This window comes from Martes martes, assembly GCF_963455335.1.
Source record: "Martes martes genome assembly, chromosome: 10".
Lineage (NCBI taxonomy): Eukaryota > Metazoa > Chordata > Mammalia > Carnivora > Mustelidae > Martes > Martes martes.
The window spans coordinates 97,424,892-97,442,655 of NC_137898.1; the positions used below are offsets into that span (position 1 = coordinate 97,424,892).

Consider the following 17,764-nt stretch of genomic DNA (forward strand, 5'->3'; position numbering starts at 1 on the left):
GGGCTGAATCAAGCAGAACAGCAATCCACTCAGCCGCCCGTCCCAGGAACTCCCTGCTCCCAGTGGTTCGGGGGCGACCCCAGCATCCTGGGCTCCCCCGTGGACAGCTGGGTCCCCCCACGCTACCTGTGCATTTCTTCCCACTTCGTCTCTCCCTGCCCAGGGTCCTCCTGGGAACATTACTGCGCCTACTGTTTTATAACATGATAGCAATCTTGTAAATTATTTACAATAATATAAGCATATATTTCGGGACAGTCGTCATTGATTTTGTCTGGCTTTCCTGCCAAAGTGTGGGCCCAGGAGTGCCCGATCCTGGTCCCCGGACCGGAGCAGAGTCTCAGGACCTCCCTCACATGTGAACGAAGGGGCTTCTCAGACGCTGTGCGGCGTCTCCGTGTTAGGGTTTCTCCAACAGTGTAGTAAGTCTGAATTTCCTGTCTGTCTTACCCACTTGAAACTGAGTTGCCAAGGGCATGGATGCTGTATACAGCGTTCTGTTCCCACTCCTGAGGGCCTAGCTTACAGCAGATGCTAAATCGAACAGAGAAAAAGAAACAAAGCGGCAAGGAGTGAGGGACAGAGCAAGTGATCTGAAGAGAGGAGGCTAGAGGATGAAGAAAGGCCAGGGCCACGGGAAGGGGTGCGCACACGCCCAAGGAGCCAGCGGGCAGGGAGGGAAGGTGCTGGGGCAGGGGCGGGGAGGAGAGCTGAGATCCCTTACACACAGCTGATAACCAGCAGCAGCTTGGACACACTCTGCAGGTGGAAACCATTAGGGGTGTCCTCGGGGATATGCCGTGTCTGCGTGGAACCTGTGGGGAGAGTAAAGAGGCCATCACCACGGTGGCTCATGAGCCCCCTGGCTGCCGTGACAGGGGTCACGCACAGAGCTTCGGGGAATGATGGAGAGTTGTCCATGATGTTGTCCAAACAATGAATGAGAGGACAGATACACCCAGCCCTCCAAAAGGGCAAGGGAAGCCCCTCAAGGGCAAGGTCATGGGCTGAGTCAGGCGAAGTGGACATTCAAGTCACCAAACAAACAAGAGGCTCAATAGCCTTACGCAGCTAGGACACGCGGAGCGGGGACAAAGTAGCCATGGCACAGACAACTGCACCGGGCTGGGACCAGAGCCGGCTTTCTGCTCGGGCTGTGTCCGTAGCTAGTGCCCGGATGCTGAACAAGTCTCAGCTCCCCTCGGAGAGTCAGTGCATTCACACGTGTCACGTCAGAAATCCCCTACGTAAGGGAGGGGGACACAGAAGGCGGGCACTGTCCTCCTCTCCTGCCCTCATCCTGAGGCACGCCCCGGGGTGTGCAAAGCATGGCCTGAAAGACGCTGGACTGGTGGTCTCTGAGGCTCCTATGGCCACATGTCGCCGGGACTGAGCGAAGACATGAGGTTGTGCGTGGCTGGATGCGGAGAGGGAAACATGTCAAGGCGGGGGGGGGTGGGGGGGCAGGTGGGGGGGTGCTGCCTCAGACTCCCTGACATCTGTGTCAGGAGGGCACCTCTGGCCTGAGCTGCGGCTTCTCCCCGGCGCATTTGCCAAAAACCTGGAAGCTGCTCGTCTGAGCCCATCGAGGCGGCACGGGAGTTCGGGGAACTGGGTTCAGCAGGGACCGAGGAACATAAAGGTGAAGGGAAACAGGTAGAGGATCCAGAGGCTGAATGATGAGTCAGGGGCCAACTACATACAATCTGTACCCACGGATGCAAAAGGAGCGTGTGTGTGCAGGTCCTGGCACTTGGCACAGGCAAGCTGCTCGGGGCCCCGCGCCCCGCCCCGCCAGCGGGCACGCACCTGCCACGTGTTTGATCCTGTGGCCCACGTCTTCATCGGTGGGTGTGGTGACGGGGCTCATCACCTCTTCCAGGTGAGGCACCCGCAGGTGGGCATGGGGACGCTTCCTCCTCCGAACCGCCGGGGCCTTACTGGTCTTCTCTTTGGGAGACTGTCTGTGCATCTCAGCCAGGTACGTGCTCTCCGTCTTGGTCAGCTCGCTCTCTGTCCGAGACAGAAGGCCACCTGCCTCCACCTGCAGCTCCACCCGCTGGCCTCCAGAAACAACGCTGCCTCCGCCCAGCCGAGCCCTCTCTCCGAGAACCCTTTGCCCACGCTGCACTCGGGGACGCTGAGTGGGAGGGCAGGGGTCCCTCGGGGGCAGCGACAAGCCTCAGGAAGTTCCACTGGGACGTACCCCCAGCCAGACCCCCCACTCTGGGTTTTGCTCAACACTGTGCAGAAACATTAGGTTCTCGACATCCGTGCCCCCATGCAGACAGCTGGGGGCATGTCCCAGGTCCTCCCGGGCGCATTCCCAGGCTCACCCTTCCTCTCCGTACCGAATTACCCCCGGTGTGATGAGAGGTGGTGGTCACATGCCGGGGGTGGGGAGGGCTGGCCCTCCGAAGTTACTGGCACAGCCTCTCGGAAACGCACGTGTGCCCACGTGTGGCCCCCACCTCCGTGCTTCCCACGCCTGACCGGCGGCAGCTATGCAGCCGAGCCCGTGTCGGCCCCGCTGCACCAGTGCCGACGGCTGCAGCCCAGCTCACCGAGGTGGCGGAAGTAGTCCTCCAGGCCACTCCAGAAGTTCTTCTCGATGAACGTCTTCACCAAGCCCCAGGGCTGTTTGCGGTAGCGCAGCTCTGTGGAGACCCTGAGGAACAAGCCAGGAGTGAGATCAGCCGTTTCCCGGGACCCCTGCTCTGCCGGGACAGGCCCTTCGCACCACACCCACGGTGCCATCTCAGCTCTCTGGCCACTTCCGGAGGTCCGTGGAATGGGCGGATGGACCCTCACCTTACAGGTGAGAAAATGGGAGTTCTAGAATAGACTGGCAGACCAAAGGCTAACGGAGCAGGGCTCCTGACACTGGGCCCACAGGTCTTTCATGAGGCCACGCCGCCTCCTCCAGATGGGGCCAGGCAGCTGGCCGGCCGTGGGGTCCTTTGTCTTCTGCAGACACCGGCCAGTCCAGATCAGGCTCTGGGGTTCTGTCACTCCCACCACTAGGGGAGTCATCTGCCACCGGCCCTGGCTCCCGCCTCTCCACTCCCTGAGCTCGCGCCAGCTCTTGCATTTTTCCAAGTATTCTCTCTCCCAGTCACGGGTCTCTCTGCTGCCTGCACACCAGCCCCTTCCCCTCCTCTCCTCCATGGCCCTGTGTCACCGCAGCTCCCAGCTCATGCTCCTGTTTTTTAAGGCTGCCTGCCCCCCTTCCCTGCTGTCCTCGGGGACACTGCGGCCTAACGCAAGAAAGCCGATGCTTGCCATCCCCTCCCCCACCTCCGCCCTGCCACCCGGCAAGTGTTCACGGGGTTACAGGGGAGGGGCACCTTTCGTGGTGGGGGGGGGTGCATCAGTAACAAGCTGCCTCTGGGTGGCCTGGACAGAAAAGATGTGTCATCAGGAGATTCTTCAAAAAAGCTGGAAGAGAGAAGCCTAGACATGGTGTGGGGCAGGATGACAGGGGCAGGAGGGAGGAGAGATGATGGAGGCACACAGGCACCCAACAAAAAAGTATTTTTAAAGAAGAGGATGAGAATGATGCAGGCCCTTTCTGAGATGTGGGGTTCGGAACGTCTCGACTCATGAGAGAGCTCCCTGGGGCCCTTCACCAAAGCGCCGTCTTTCGGCCACCGCATGAGCGAGGACACACGTGCATGCGGGGCGCCTCCCGGAACCCACAGGGCCCTCTGTCCGCCCACCTGAGCCGACTCTTGTTCCGAGCCACGCGGGTGAGCGTGTAGCGGTTGATGGTGTAGAAGTAGTCGTGGTAGGGCACGTCGTGCGTGAGGACCTCGGCGTCGATCACGTAACATTCGCTCTCCTGGCTCGCCTTGTACATGGTCTGTGGGGACAGGGGACGAAACTGAGGTACACGATGGGAACAGCACCGCCCTCCCTTCTCTCCACGCACCCACCCCCGACTTCTGGGCAGAGACGGGGGACCCTGAACCTGTGGAAACGGCAGCCCGGCACGTGTCCCCGCCTTGGGGCGCAACGACACAGGCACCCAGATTCCTCTTCACACCGTCTACCCTCAATCCTTCAGACGGGGCAGAGACTCTTCCCGCCGCTCCTCTGCGCCCCCCGCCCGCGGCTCACCTGCGTCTCCCTGACGGTGGCAGTTTTCGGAGCCAGAGGGTTGGTGAGGGTGATGGTGTAGAGGATCACTCGGCTCTGGTTTCCGTTCTCTTCCTTCTTCCACGGATGAAAGATGATATCTGAGGGTAGAGAAGAGCCCCGGAATGAGGGCGGGAAGGAGGCAGGCCTGCGCCATCTCTGAATTTCCCCTCGGAGCGAACCCTTGACTATACCGGCGGCCGGCCGGCCCCCAATGGGAAGCCAATGGGAGCCCGAGGGCCCCGGGAGGAGGGTGGGAGGAGGGGGAGTCCAAACAGAAAGAGGCCCATTGTAGCGCTGCCGAAATTCTACACAGGGCTCCAGAGTGCTGATTGTTCCTGGGGCCGGGACAGGCCGTCCGGGGGCCACCTGCGGGGGTGCTGGCAACACTGGAGTCACTGTGACGAGGGCCTGGGATCTTTGGGAACAAGTCCTCTCCTCTAAGGCATGGCCTCTGGGTGCCCTCCGTCTGCCCTCCCCTCCTGGCAGGGGCGATGCCGATGCCCGGATGTTCTTTCACGGCCAGAGCCGCAGCCCCTGCGGTGGGGCAGAACAGGGGCAGAGGGACGAGAGGGAGCAAAGCAGGAAGGCGCAATGTCCTGGATGTGAATCCCGGCTCACGCCCGACTGAGCTGCACGGCCCCTGGGCAAAGTGAGGACAGCTGGAGCTCGGGGTTCCTCACCAGGAACCCCAGGGATGGCAATGCTCGCACACGCGGCAAGCCCAAGGGTTACGCAAGCTGGCGTCACGTGCTTGGTGCGCCAGGGGGTGCCTGGCAGTAAGGGCTCGAGGCGGTTCTCTGCGAGACCGTGAACCCTGGGCGGTCTTGCCCACTGGTGGGCCTTTGGGGCCTTGCGCACCGTGGGCTGGGGGAAGGAGGAGCACACAGGGCCCTGGGGCGGGAAGGGGGGCCCCGTGCCCTCAGGGAGCCTGGGGAAGGAGGGAACTGGGGAAGAAGAGGACGACGAGTGTCCCGAGAGGAACCGACCGGAGAAGCGCCGCTGCTCCATGAAGTCCCGCTGGAAGGGCGAGTCCGTGAACAGCAGGTCGTAGAGCTTGTCCACGCTGAAGTTGAAGACCTCGTTCACGTACTGCCGGCCGCTCAGGTCCTCGTAGAAGGCCTGGACCTCCCCTGCACAGAAGGGAATGAGAAGGAGGGAATGAGGGCTGAGGAGCGGGCGGCCCTGGGACAACCGCCGGGGTACTTCAGGGTCACGGGCCCCTGAGGGTCAAGGGCAGCCCTCGAGGGTAGCGGCTCATGACCTCGCATCTGTCCGTCTCCTCCTTCGCCAGCACGCACACAGCTCACTCGAACCGGTACCCTTCCTTGACAAAGACTATGGGAATGTTCTGCTTGTTTTTCCATTTTCAAGCCTTGCTAACGAAGCGGATCTCAGATGAAGATTTAAATGAAGAAGGACTTCCTGAACCTAAAAGCTATCAGTTATCTGTAAGTTAAGCATGACGGAGGACACACGGCCCTGCAACTATGGCACAGAGGCATTAAAGGGACACGGGTTCATCTGGAACGTCCAGCTGGGCTGGACTGCAGGGCCACGCTCTCTAACTGCACGAAGCTGGCTCCTCTTCCGTAAGGCGGCCGGCCTCCCCCAGAATTTCAATGCCTGTCACTTTTCTCAGGTTTCTATCTGCTCCAGGAGAATGTGTCTGGGAGTAGAGGTGTGTTGCTAAAGTCCCAGCACCCCAAGCCCTCGGCATCCCAGAGTCCCTAATTACTGCACCTACAGAGGCTGCCGTGCGGTCTCAAGCAAGAAGCCGACATTCCCGGCGCCCCTGCAGCTCAGAATCATACAGAGCCGGTGCCTGTGACCGGACAGGATAAGCACAGTGGGGGTCACTTCTGAGTTGATGCGCACGTTGTACAGTACCCGACCTGTGCGATCACTGGCACTGGCCTTGCGTCCTAGATGGGACTGGGGGAGCTGGCCGAAGGTGAGGACACCACTCCAGGGGACCATCGGAGAGACTGTCCACAGGTGTTTAAATGAGCACTGTCTACGTACATGCGCTAGTCCTAGCCAACCCCCAAGTCCATGGATCGACCCATTTCATCAATACTGACCATCAGGCCCCTGGGCCCCGGAATGCCAGAGGCAATGCACGCCAGAGCCAGGTCCTAGAACCTGACCCAATGCAGGCAGGAGTGACGTAAGTAGTACTACCTAGAAATATTAGAGAGAAGGGCAGGTTCCAGAGTCTGAGTGACCCGGCAACACCTTTTCTTGCAGCCTGGTCTAAAAAGCCAACGCTGGCGTCACTAGAGCAAGTTTCTAGTAAGATCGCATTGTTCCAGCAAGCGGCTGACTGGCACTTTTCTGTGGCATGTAAACACCGCCCTGCCTTGAATCTCTGTGAGAACAGAGGTGCCCGGCAAGTCTGCTCAACGGGGACCTTTATCGGCAAGACTGGACCGCCACTAAGACTGGACAAATACGGAATGAGAAGGATCCTGCAGGGGCTATCCAGACAATGTCCGTATGCTAATGACAGATGAGCCCACCCTTCCACCAGAAACCCAGAGACCAACGGACTCCAGCCTCCACACAGGGACATCCTGTTAGCCTTCAAATGGAGAGAGCAAGGGCCGCTCTGCACACCCACTTTCGAACGCCCACCTTCATCGTGGGTGTCGGAAGAGTCACTGAGCTCCGTGGGGATGTCCTCGTTGTCATTGAAGTCCAGCGAAGGGGAGGTCACAGGCGCGATGATCTCAATCTTCTCCCCGATGATGTTGTCAATGGCAAGCTCCTTCTCCAGGGACCCCTCGCCCTCTAGCACCTCCTCCTCCAGGGGCAGGCCATCGAACTGGGGTGGAGACACAGGAGTCACCCAAATAGGGCAAACTGCTCCGGGTCTCCTCTCCAAAGGGAGATTAGGGACCTGGCCCAGGGAGCGCTCAAGTTCACAACACAGCTGCTCAGGGGCTGGGCTGGAGTCCCGCTCTAGGGGTTTTCCCCAGCTCTGCCATGGAAGGCGGGAGAACCCAGTAGAAGGTTCTGACCTTGTACTACCATCACACAGTGCCCCAACCCTAGCATCCAGCAGAGTCAGCTCACGGAGCCACATCTCCCCCTGCTACAACAGGTCGGCCTGCCTCTCACGAGCGCTCGTCTGCTAAGAGGCTCCAAATCTTCCTAAGCACCTTTTAATTTATTCTCCCCTTAGCCCTAGAAGGGAATAGAGACAAACCTTTTTATTTTTAGGACAACCTTAGAGATGGAAAATGGAGATTAGGCACAGATGAATGACGTTTCCATTCTAAGGTCTGACCCCTGAGCCAATGGAGTACACGTCTCCCCTCTCTGGGAATCCTTTCCAAGAATCCCCGCCCATTCTCCAACGCGCCAGTGCACACCCAACACTTCCTCTGTCAAGCTCCCATCCCTTCTGGAGCCAAGTCTCAGAGAACAAAGGCCTTTCTTAACATATTTTTATCTCTTTTGTAAAGTCTAGCACAGGGGAAAAATAAATCGGGAGCGTATACTCTAGGAACTCAAAAACTAATTGTCGAATGGCTGAACAGATAACAGGTTACAGCCCTAGATTCACGTGCAATTTTGACCTTGTATCAAGGCAGTTTAAAAAAAAAAAAAGACCTGGGATAGTTCTCCATAGAGGGGCTGACCTGAAGTAGTCACACCATGAACTTGGAATGGTTTTCATATGCTCAGAAGCCAAACAAAACCTTGTCTCCAAGGCACGGAGAACTGGGCTCTGGATCCTGGGAGTACAGCATCGGAACAAGAGAGCCCATGGGCTCCCGGAGGCCTCCTTGAATCACCTTGCCACAGGGTAAGCAACCTCCCTTCTCCCTGTGCCCCAGGCCCGGGTGCTGGGTCGTGCACTGGGTCGTGCACTGGGGCAGAAGAAAGGTCCTATTGCCCATACCGAGACAGGGGCCTCGCTGCTCCCTGTGGACGTCAGCGTGCTGTTGGTGATGGACTTCTTGGGGAGCTGCGGACTGGCATCCGGCTTGGTCTCAATGCTGCTTTTGGATGAGCTGTCGTTCACTTCATTCTCTTCCACGGGGATCTCCTCACAGTAGCTGAGAGAAGACAGCACGAATCCCTGTCACCTCGGCGGCCAAGACCGCCAACTATTCTGAGAACCTCACATCTGTCTACCCGTCCCAAATTATGGGCTTTCTTGCTTCTTTGCTTTGGATAGGATCTTCCTCTAAACACCACCCCCTGCTACACAGCATTCCCAAAACCTCTTCCCCACCTCGCACTCCCTTCCCCGTGTATGATTTCTGGCTCCAAAGTCACCTATTTTCTGCACACTCTCCATAGATTTAACCCTATCCTATGACCCCAACCTATGACTGTTACATGTATTACACGATCTTTCTTCCACGGCATCCCATCCCATCCCAACCCAACCTCACCACTGACAGAGACACCTGGGACATTCTGCGAATACATTTATTTCCCACACAGTGATGAGAATGGGACCCTCCACAAGTGTCCTTTGGTGATAACACCCAGATTCTGGATCCTAACTAGTGAGCTTCTTTGCCCCGGACACCGGAAGGGGAACCCTCCCTGAGAGAAGGGTGGGTGCCCATCTAGGGACACTTCAGCCTCTCCCAAGGGAGAAATCAGCCCCGTCATCAACATCTGACTCACACTTTACCTATCACCCCACCTGGATGCAAGACAACTCTGAGTAACCCATGACACGTCTGCTCAAGACAGGCAGATGTTCACCGAGATTAAGCGGTGTCACTACTGAGGGTCACTACTCCGCGTTGCTTTCCCTGCTTTCCACGGCTCTGTGCCACACATGCCACCACCGAGCCTCCACCTACCTCCCCACCTCGAGCAAGGCTAGTACGACTTCGAGGCCCCATCCTTCTCAACACATCAACAGCACGGGATACAGCGATGCTCCCTTCTCCTAAAGCTTCCTTCCCTTGGCTCCGAGCATGCGAGCTCTCCTAGCGGTCCTCCTACCTGGCTGGATGTTCCTTCAGAATTTCTTTTGCTGCTGCCTCCTCTTGCTGAGTGCTCCCAGGCCCAGTCCTCGAACTTCTTACGTTCATCCAACCACTTGTGGTTTCAGCTAATCTCCTGGCTAGCCCCTCGTAATTCCCAGGTTTAGGCACCTCGCCCACACATCCCTGGTGAACTCCATGCTCACATCCACAAATGTCTAGGTGACATCTCCATTTGGCCGGCTGTCATCTCAAACCCAACTTGCCTGATCTTCCCTCAAAGTCTGGTCTGTAGCGCTGTCCATCTCGATTTGGAACAGCCCTAGCCTTCCGGCTGATAAATCCAAGGAAACCTTAAAGGCATCCTTGGTTCCTTTCCAATCTGTCAGCAAATCCTTCAAAACAGACCTGGTTCCACTTTCAAAATACACTCAGCAACGAACCACTGACTGCCATTTCTACTGCTATCCTCCCGGCCCAAACCACCTTCTCCTCTCCTCTGTCTGATCTCAATTATTCAACAGCCTCTCAGCCCGTCTACCCTTGCTCCTCCCTGGTCTATTTCCAATGCAGGAACCAGAGCGATCCTGTTAAAACGTTAAGTCAGATCTCATCAATTACCAACTCAAAGCCTTCCCACAGCTTCCCAGCCCATTTGGAGTAAAATCCAATCGTCGCACTGGCCAAAAGGCCTTCAGGATCCGGCCCCGGCCTCTCCTCCTCCTGCTGGCCCTTTGCTCATTCCGTCCAGCAACCCACTGGCTACTCCCTCTGCCTGCGAGGATCTTCCCACTTCCTTCAGGGACTCACTCAGACATCGCTCCCTAGGGAGGCTGACACCACCGTCCCAGCCCCTCTTGGAGAAGCTCCCTGGGCAGCTGCCCTCTGCCTTGCTCACCCCATCGTGTTGAAGTCGTCATCAGGGGGCACGTAGTCCTCATCGTCACTGGTAAGGCCCAGTTCATTCCCATAGCACTGGTGAACGAAGTGCCAGAGCTCCTTGGGGCAGAGGGGCTGCGGAGACAACAGAGGGACCCTGACCTTTCCTTCCTCGGGACCCCACGCTACACAGAGGCACGGAGCTGGGCTCCCCTGGGGGTAGGAGAAGCGGACCTCCATTCTCCCTTGCTGGACTAAGTGGAGAGCAACGCCTCTTCCATTTCCCTGTACCTCCTCCCAGGATCACATCAAGACACCAATCTTTTGCCTCAAGATACAGCTTCCAGCCAATTCAGGAACCTGCCCCTGTTCCCACAACTCAGGTTTGCGTAATGGGATCAACTGCCCCCTTAAGGATGGTAACTACCCATTTTTTGCTTCTAGGGACGAGGTCAAGCATTAAGTGTGATAAACAGATGTGAATCTTGGAGCCAAGGTGATCTGATGTCGACCTGGTCCCTGGAGGCAGTCTCCCCAACACACAGAAACCTCCTCTGCGGGGCGCCTGGGTGGCTCAATGGGTTAAAGCCTCTGCCTTCAGCTCGGGTCATGGTCCCGGGGTCCTGGGATCCAGCCCCGCATTGGGCTCTCTGCTCAGCAGGGAGCCTGCTTCCGCCACCCCCACCCCCACCCCCTGCGCCTGCCTCTCTGCCTACTTGTGAGCTCTGTCAAATAAATAAAAAATCTTAAAAAAAAAAAAAAAGAAACCTCCTCTGCTTAGCGAAATAAGTCAACCGGAGAAAGACAACTATCATATGATCTCTTTGATATGAGGAAGTGGAGATGCAATGCGGGGGGTTTGGGGGGAGGGAGGAAAAGAAAAAATGAAAAGATGGGATTGGGAGGGAGACAAACCATAAAAGACTCAATCTCCAAAAACAGACTGAGGGTTGCTGGGGGGAAGGGGGACAGGAGAGGGTGGTGGGGAAATGGACACTGGGGAGGTTATGTGCTATGATGAGTGCTGTGAAATGTGTAAACCTGGCGATTCACAGACCTGTACCCCTGGGGATAAAAATACATTATATGTTTATTAAAATTAAAAAAAAAAAAACTCTTGAAAAAAAAAAAAAAGAAACCTCCTCATACTAATGGTGACCACACAAGCAGGCCCCACTTCTTCACAGAATGAGGTGTGACCTCGAAGGTGGCCATTCTGTCTTCGGACAGTTCCTGTGGTTAGAAAGAAGCCTATGGGCTCATAATTTAAGGGGCCTCAAAAGGGGAGCACATCCAACCAATGTCTCAGCTACCTCAATACCTCCTTCTTTCTTCTCTAACAGAATGAGTCTGCCTATAGTTCTGGGTACTGCTGGCCCCACGTCCTTATTTCACCACAGGCCTACATGCCCTCCTCAAAAGCTCTGTCCTAAGAAAAGCGAGCTCCCGTGGGGTTCGGATTTGCGGGAAAAGAGGCAACAGAATGTGGAAAAAACAACGACCAGAGGGACACGGAGGAGTCCTCAGTTGGGAGCGGGGCAGAAGGTGGCAGGGTCAGGATGTGAGAAGGAGGGCAAGAGCCTTAAGGAAAAACAGGAGTCAAGACACCAAGAAACATTTTACATCAAACTTAAAGAGCGGTTCCCATCAACAGATCTGATAAAGAGTCTGAGAATTCTCCGCGATCAGCCTTTCCTGGTGTGGTTCAGGAAGCAGGCAGTGCTTCTGGCCTCCCGGCTGAGGAGAACTGTCCAGAATGGCACACCCCAAGGCTCCCTCTGAGCCGGCAGGTGCTGGCCCTCACCAGGTCAGAGGGAGGCATCTCCTCCTCCTCTCTCTGGGCCCCCTGCCTCCTATCTCCGGCCCTGACGTAGATCATTCACCCCGCCTGAGACCCATTTGCCTCGCTGCCTCACGTCCTCCCCTTTGCCACAAGTCCCCTTCTCTATGCGCTCCTCTCTGATCCATCCACCAGGCTCGGCCTGCCGGACCACAAGCAGGACGAGGACAGTCGGCAGACATCTGCTGTGTCAGAGCTTCTGTCTTATTCAGACAGGACAGTGTCTGTGAACTGCATGAAAAATCCCAACCTGCCAGTGGAGGTTCAAATACACAATCATTTTACTATTACTGATGGCTACTAAAGGCAGAAGATCCAGCGCAGATAAGTTACCTGGATTCGGGCCAGGGCTATAGGCCTTCAGGTCAGAAGAAATTCTAAATAATAAATCTGCCCAGTTTACTTTAGATTGCTTATGAGTCAAGGTGGATAAGTATGTGTCATATATATAATTATAACCATGTAACTTTTCTACTGTGTCTCTTGCCCTGGCTTGGGGCTGATTTCCCAACACCCTCCCCCCACGGGCCCGGGCATCTGAGTGGGAGTTCTCGAAGGAATGTGGCCATAGCATCGCCAATATCCGTGTGCCCTCAGAGTCCTTCAGACACTCGAGTCATCAGATTAGAGGGCTGTATTAGCTCTATTTTCCCATTTTCTGAATTTTTGATGCTCTGGCATCTGAGGCCTTGCTGACTGGTGAGGGAACGTCCGTCCCAGGGTTAGCTAATTCCTGGAGACAGAAAACAACTCTCCGGGAAGGGTACCTTTCGTATGTCACTGGCCAATCCAAAGCCTAGACCCTCAACCCCCTTCTTTCCTAGCTCCTTACAGTCGGGGCCCATGTTACCTGGCCTTAGGTACCCCAGCGACAGGCAACTAGAGACAGTCTCCATGTCCCAAGGCCTGATGGAATTATTCAAACAAGACAATCCTAAACCTGGTTGGCCCTTATCCGGCCTCACCCATTCCTTCCTGCAAAAGCCACAACCCGAGCTCTTGCCCGTGCTTTCCCCTTGTGCTCTCCGCCCCCTGACGGACCGTGGTCTCCTTCCCTTCCTCATGTGACGCTGCGAGGTGTGACAGGCCTCTGCCTCTAGGAACCTGTGAGCATAGACACCGATTCCTCCCTGACGGTCCTTCCCGCCTCTGCAGGTCTCACAAAACCTGGCACGTTTCAGCCGGTGGAACAGAAGTGCCTGAAGTCAGCGAGGGTCCTGCTCCAGGCAGCAACCGGGGGGCTCACAGGACACCACCGGGAGAGCAGAGGACTCACCCCGAGTCTGGGGGACTTCCTTCCAGAACCCTGACAACACGTGGGCTGCTCTGGAGCCAGCCCACGTCACAGAAAGCCCACTCTCGCCGTGGAGCCCTCACCCCAGGGGAAAGAACATTCCAGGTGGGTGTGCGTCCTGAGGCCGAGGGGCGGAAGCAGCTGGGCAGCACTCACCTTTTCAAGGAGTGCGTTCTGCCAGAGCCGGAACATCATCATGTATGTCCTGTCCCGGGCCCCAAACGACGTGAAAAAGTGCTAGATGGGAACAGAAGACAGCAGGAAGAATCCTTTAAGACTCACAATATAATGGAGGGAGACAGGGTGCTTCATCCTTTTAAGGAAAGCTGCTGACTTCCTCCCCAAATACTACGGAATCAGTTATCCATGACCATGACACCGATGTTCTCTCGTGAGAGGGACCAGCCCATGGGGCCCAGGTACTTGGGACCTCCAAGTCCGCGGTGGCCCTAAGTCCTTCGGTATTCACCCCTGCTTTCCGAGGCGCTTCTCCCTCTGCTTGGGAGGTTTTTGTCTCAATAAAACAACTTTCCTCACCCACTGACTGGACCTGGGTTAAGTGGTGAGCTGTGAGCCAGACTTTGGGAAGGAGAAGACAAACCCTCTCACCCTCTCATTCGCTAATTCAACAAATATTTGAATACAGTTCATGCTGGGTATGATTTTACATATTTGGGGTACAATGACAATCAAAACAGAAAGGCCAGCTCTTACTGTGCTTGCATGTTAGTGGGGACCCCTTAGAACACATGGGAAGGAAATGATGGGAAACCAGATGTCCTGAACACGATCTAAATGCTGCTTCACCTAAACCACACAAAAGCTTGGAAGAGAAACTAACAGCCGACGCCTAATAAAGAGAAACAGGGCTGGTGGGATTAGGGGTCTTATGTCATCACAAGGCTGATTCATGTCAGAAACAGAATTCAAACCAAAGACTACCTGACCCAAAATCTCATGGCTGTTGCCACTGAACTCCCCAAGTCCAAGGGCTCTGCAGTCCTGTGTTCGGCTCAGGCCTAGTCCACCCCAGCCCTGAAGATCTCAGTCTCCAGGTGTTGGTTAAAGGTCAAAGATCCCAATGTTTCCTCGGCCCTATATGTTACCTACCGCATTTCCCCCATGCTGACGTGGACAATCCACTTCCTACTGGACTCTGCCAATACGTAATAACAACTCATATTTGCAAAGCGCTTTACAATTCAGTGTTTTTAAATCCGTGACGTCATTTCAAGCCTTTGTCATAGGAATGATTGGCACCACGTTACGCATGACAAAACTTACGTGGAGAGAGGTTACATGCCACACCCACGGTTACGGGACTCAAATTCAAGTGCTCTGGCTCCAAGTCCAATGGACTGACCTTCCGTCCTCACCCTTGCTCAGATTCCAAACATCCCAATCCAATGGAGGTGGTCCCCACCATCTCCATCACCTTCCATCCCCCACCCCCATCCTCCTGGCCTCCATATTCATGCAGTCGAAGGACAGAAATACAGAAATGGGGTGGGGGGACTGGGGACTGGGGTTTCAGGGAGTAGAAGGTCCAAGATTAGCCTCACTTACCTTTTCAGAGTCAGTGCAAACTTGAATGGCATTGGGAATGAGGCGAGCTGTTTTCTCTTTAGTCATGGAGCAGATGTCTTTCAAACGGACTGTCAGCTGGCACCCCACAGGGACGGAGAACAGATAATAAGCAAGAAGAGACATTCACTGAGTCGGCCACGAGTGTTTAAGTGGCGCCCATTCAAAGGGAGGAAATCACATCTCAGTTTACTTATTTCTAAACCTGGAAGGGACCCCATTAGACATCACCTGGTTTAGCTCCCTATTTCCCAGAGGCCACGCAACAAGGTGGTGGCTGAGCCTCGCCTTGAGCCCAGTGTTGTCTCAGCTACTGGCCCAGGCAGCCTGCCTTCTCCCGTCTACACAGTCTGATCAATGTGCACAGACCCCATCGCTGCTTGGCACTTACACAGACACAGGATAATGACACTGGATGGAACCATAAAAGTCACCAGCTTATCTCTTCCTGCTTTATTTTATAAGATGAGGAGGCAGAGGAAGAATAAAGGACTAGCCTCCTAAGACACAGCTAACTAGGTGGAAAACTCAGATAACGTTCAACCCGGCCCTGAGTGCCAAGGCCAATGCCCCTTGGACTCAACTACTCTACCTTCTGCAATGACTTTTGCCGAATGCTTACCCCCACTAGTCAAAAGCAAATACTTTCATGCTCTCTTCCGCACCCAAGAGGGAGGGAGGGGAAGACATGGCAGAGGAGATCTCACCCTGAAGACTCAGGCATGTCCTTTTATGCAAAGGCATGGGTAGAGCAGGAAGTCGACCAAAGGGGGAGAGTGGGGGCAACTTGCTCAGAGCTAGCCAAGGGGACAGGCCAGGGAGAAAGCCCCAGGTCTTTACCAGAGTTTCCCAGCGGAAGATGTTGCTGTAGAAGCAGATCCAATTTTCAGAGAGGTAGAGTCGGCCCTGAAGAAGAATGTCTCTTTGGAGTGCACATGAGTAATCTGCGATAGGATGGGGACAGAGGAAGCATCTTCAGCGAACCACTACCAACCACTACCAACGAGGCCCGCCATCCTTCCCACCACTACGGGAGCTCCGCTGCCTGCCACACTTGAACTAGTGGCCAAGGGGGTCCCTAGCAGCTGACGTGATGTGAAACACGCCGCTGCTGCCTGGAGGCAGAGGGACGGAGGAGGTGGCAGAGAGGACGAGAAAATCAGAGGGAAAAGAGGCCGATAAAAGTCAACTGACACCCCTCCCCCATCCAGGTTACCCCAACCCTTCACTGCTGGGCCACCTGCAGAGAGAAGAGTGGCAGTGACTCATCCTGGGCTGGGCTCTCTGCCGGGGCCATCACACACACGGTGCTCAGCCCAGACTTCCTTCCCACTCCCACCCCCTGCTCTCGGGTCCCCCGGCTCACCAACAATGAGACGCTCCGTGTCTGGAAGTTGCTTAAAGAGCTTTCTGAAGTCTTCATTTCTCTGCTTGTAAGTTGGGCTTAACACCTGTGCGACAATGACTGAGGTTAGCAGGACGTCCCCAGGTTCTGTGGGGATGGGGAGGAAGACACAGCAAGAGTACCTGCTTGCAGGTTTAAAGGGCGAAGACGAGGCTCTGTCATCCCACAGACCCTACGCGGCCCGGTGAGGCCTGGGGGGCTTCGGCATGTATGGATAAACACCCCGGGGAGAATCAGACACTCCGAAAGGGTTTGTATCCAGTGTCCATCAATGAGAAAATGTCAAACATGCTAAGCAGGGCCCTGTTGGATACCAAGAAGAGAAAGGAAGGAGGGACCCCTCCAGGGAGCTTTCCGGGACCCACCACGAGAGCTACTGCTGCCCTGCCTTCTGCCACCGGGAAGTCCCACCTTGACAGCAAAACGGGGGCCTGAAAGGGCTCCCCCAACCCCCTAGCAGGACCCACAATACGACGGTACTCAGTGCATCTCTTAGAAGCAGTGGTTATCGTCACTGACCCAGTAAGTACCTGGCTGTGTACGACATCTGCAACGCAAAAGAAATCCTACAATGGAAGACTATTACGATGGGACTTGTCGATTATATCTCAGTGAAACGGGGTGGGGGAGAACTGTACTTTACCAAGACTAGATTAGAACAACAACAACAACATCATAAAACCAGTACTAGAACAAGCACAGAAGCAGAGAATCTAAAAGTGTGTCTGGCAACTTGGAGGCATCCCACCTTTTACAAGCCCATCTAACCCAACCCTTCCATTAGCGATGAGGAAACGAAGGCCTGAGAGGAGACCCCTGCCCAAGAGGCCCCGGGCTGGTCAGTGACAGATTTCTGCATCCCAGGTCCTCTGCTCCCCCCGAGCCACCACCCGAGCCACCAGATGAGCCTGTGCCCACTCAGCTTTTTGGGTGCAGACCTATCCCCCCAAAACGGCCTTAGCAAATCCTCCTCGGAAATTCCCTCAGCCAGCTCAACAGACAGGAAACCTGATCTAAGCTTACAATCTTAAAAAAAAAAAAAAAAAAGGCAGCATATCCTGTGGCTAAAAGGCACCCAAGGATGACACATGAAGACAAGGGCACAACCCAGGAAGAGCCACACATCACGACAGAGAGACACCTGTCCTCCAGCCAAGCGAGTCACTGACCGGCCTACTCATGCCGGGAGTGCCCCAGATTGTCCTGGTGGTGGTGACAGGTAGGTCTTGGCCATTTACACCTTCCATCCACGTCCTTGGCAATGCACCGAAATACAGCTGTGGCAGCAACACGACGTGCTTTAGTCGGTGACTTCTGGCTTTCTGCAAAGCTGAGTGGCCCGCGAGCAAGCCGTGTTCAGGGCACCTGCTTGGCTCGCTGAGCTAAGTGGCCTGCTTGGTTTTGTGCTAGAGGCAAGGGGCATATTTCAGGAAGCTGGAGGAGAGAGGAATGGCAGGACTTCAGTTTGGGGGAGGATTTCCAGGACAGAGAGAGAAGACAGTGCTTTCAGCTATGTTCTCTATAGTTAATTTGGCTTTGAAACTTCTGTCTTGGCTGGTTTATAAAATGAGCCATCCCTGTAGTAGTCAATGCCCGGCTACCTTCCCCGAAGGCACGCTATGCTGTAGAACCCCAAAGTCACCTGCTTTATGTCTGAGCCAAGCATC

The 17,764-nt window shown here is 55.4% G+C and overlaps 1 protein-coding gene across 2 annotated transcripts in view; it reads right to left on the bottom strand.

The window, feature by feature from the left end:
• Positions 1-17,764, bottom strand: part of GRAMD1B (GRAM domain containing 1B) — a 41,286-nt gene that overhangs the window by 7,328 nt on the left and 16,194 nt on the right. For both annotated transcript variants that reach the window (XM_080814917.1, XM_080814918.1), the window contains 13 exons: positions 16,059-16,143; positions 15,533-15,636; positions 14,675-14,770; positions 13,265-13,345; positions 9,994-10,109; positions 8,048-8,204; positions 6,775-6,964; positions 5,127-5,270; positions 4,120-4,238; positions 3,720-3,862; positions 2,565-2,668; positions 1,810-2,013; positions 725-815 (listed from right to left, as the gene is read on the bottom strand). In XM_080814917.1, the coding sequence (XP_080671043.1) occupies positions 725-815; positions 1,810-2,013; positions 2,565-2,668; positions 3,720-3,862; positions 4,120-4,238; positions 5,127-5,270; positions 6,775-6,964; positions 8,048-8,204; positions 9,994-10,109; positions 13,265-13,345; positions 14,675-14,770; positions 15,533-15,636; positions 16,059-16,143 (1,634 nt within the window). The remainder of the gene's footprint in view (positions 1-724; positions 816-1,809; positions 2,014-2,564; positions 2,669-3,719; positions 3,863-4,119; positions 4,239-5,126; positions 5,271-6,774; positions 6,965-8,047; positions 8,205-9,993; positions 10,110-13,264; positions 13,346-14,674; positions 14,771-15,532; positions 15,637-16,058; positions 16,144-17,764) is intronic.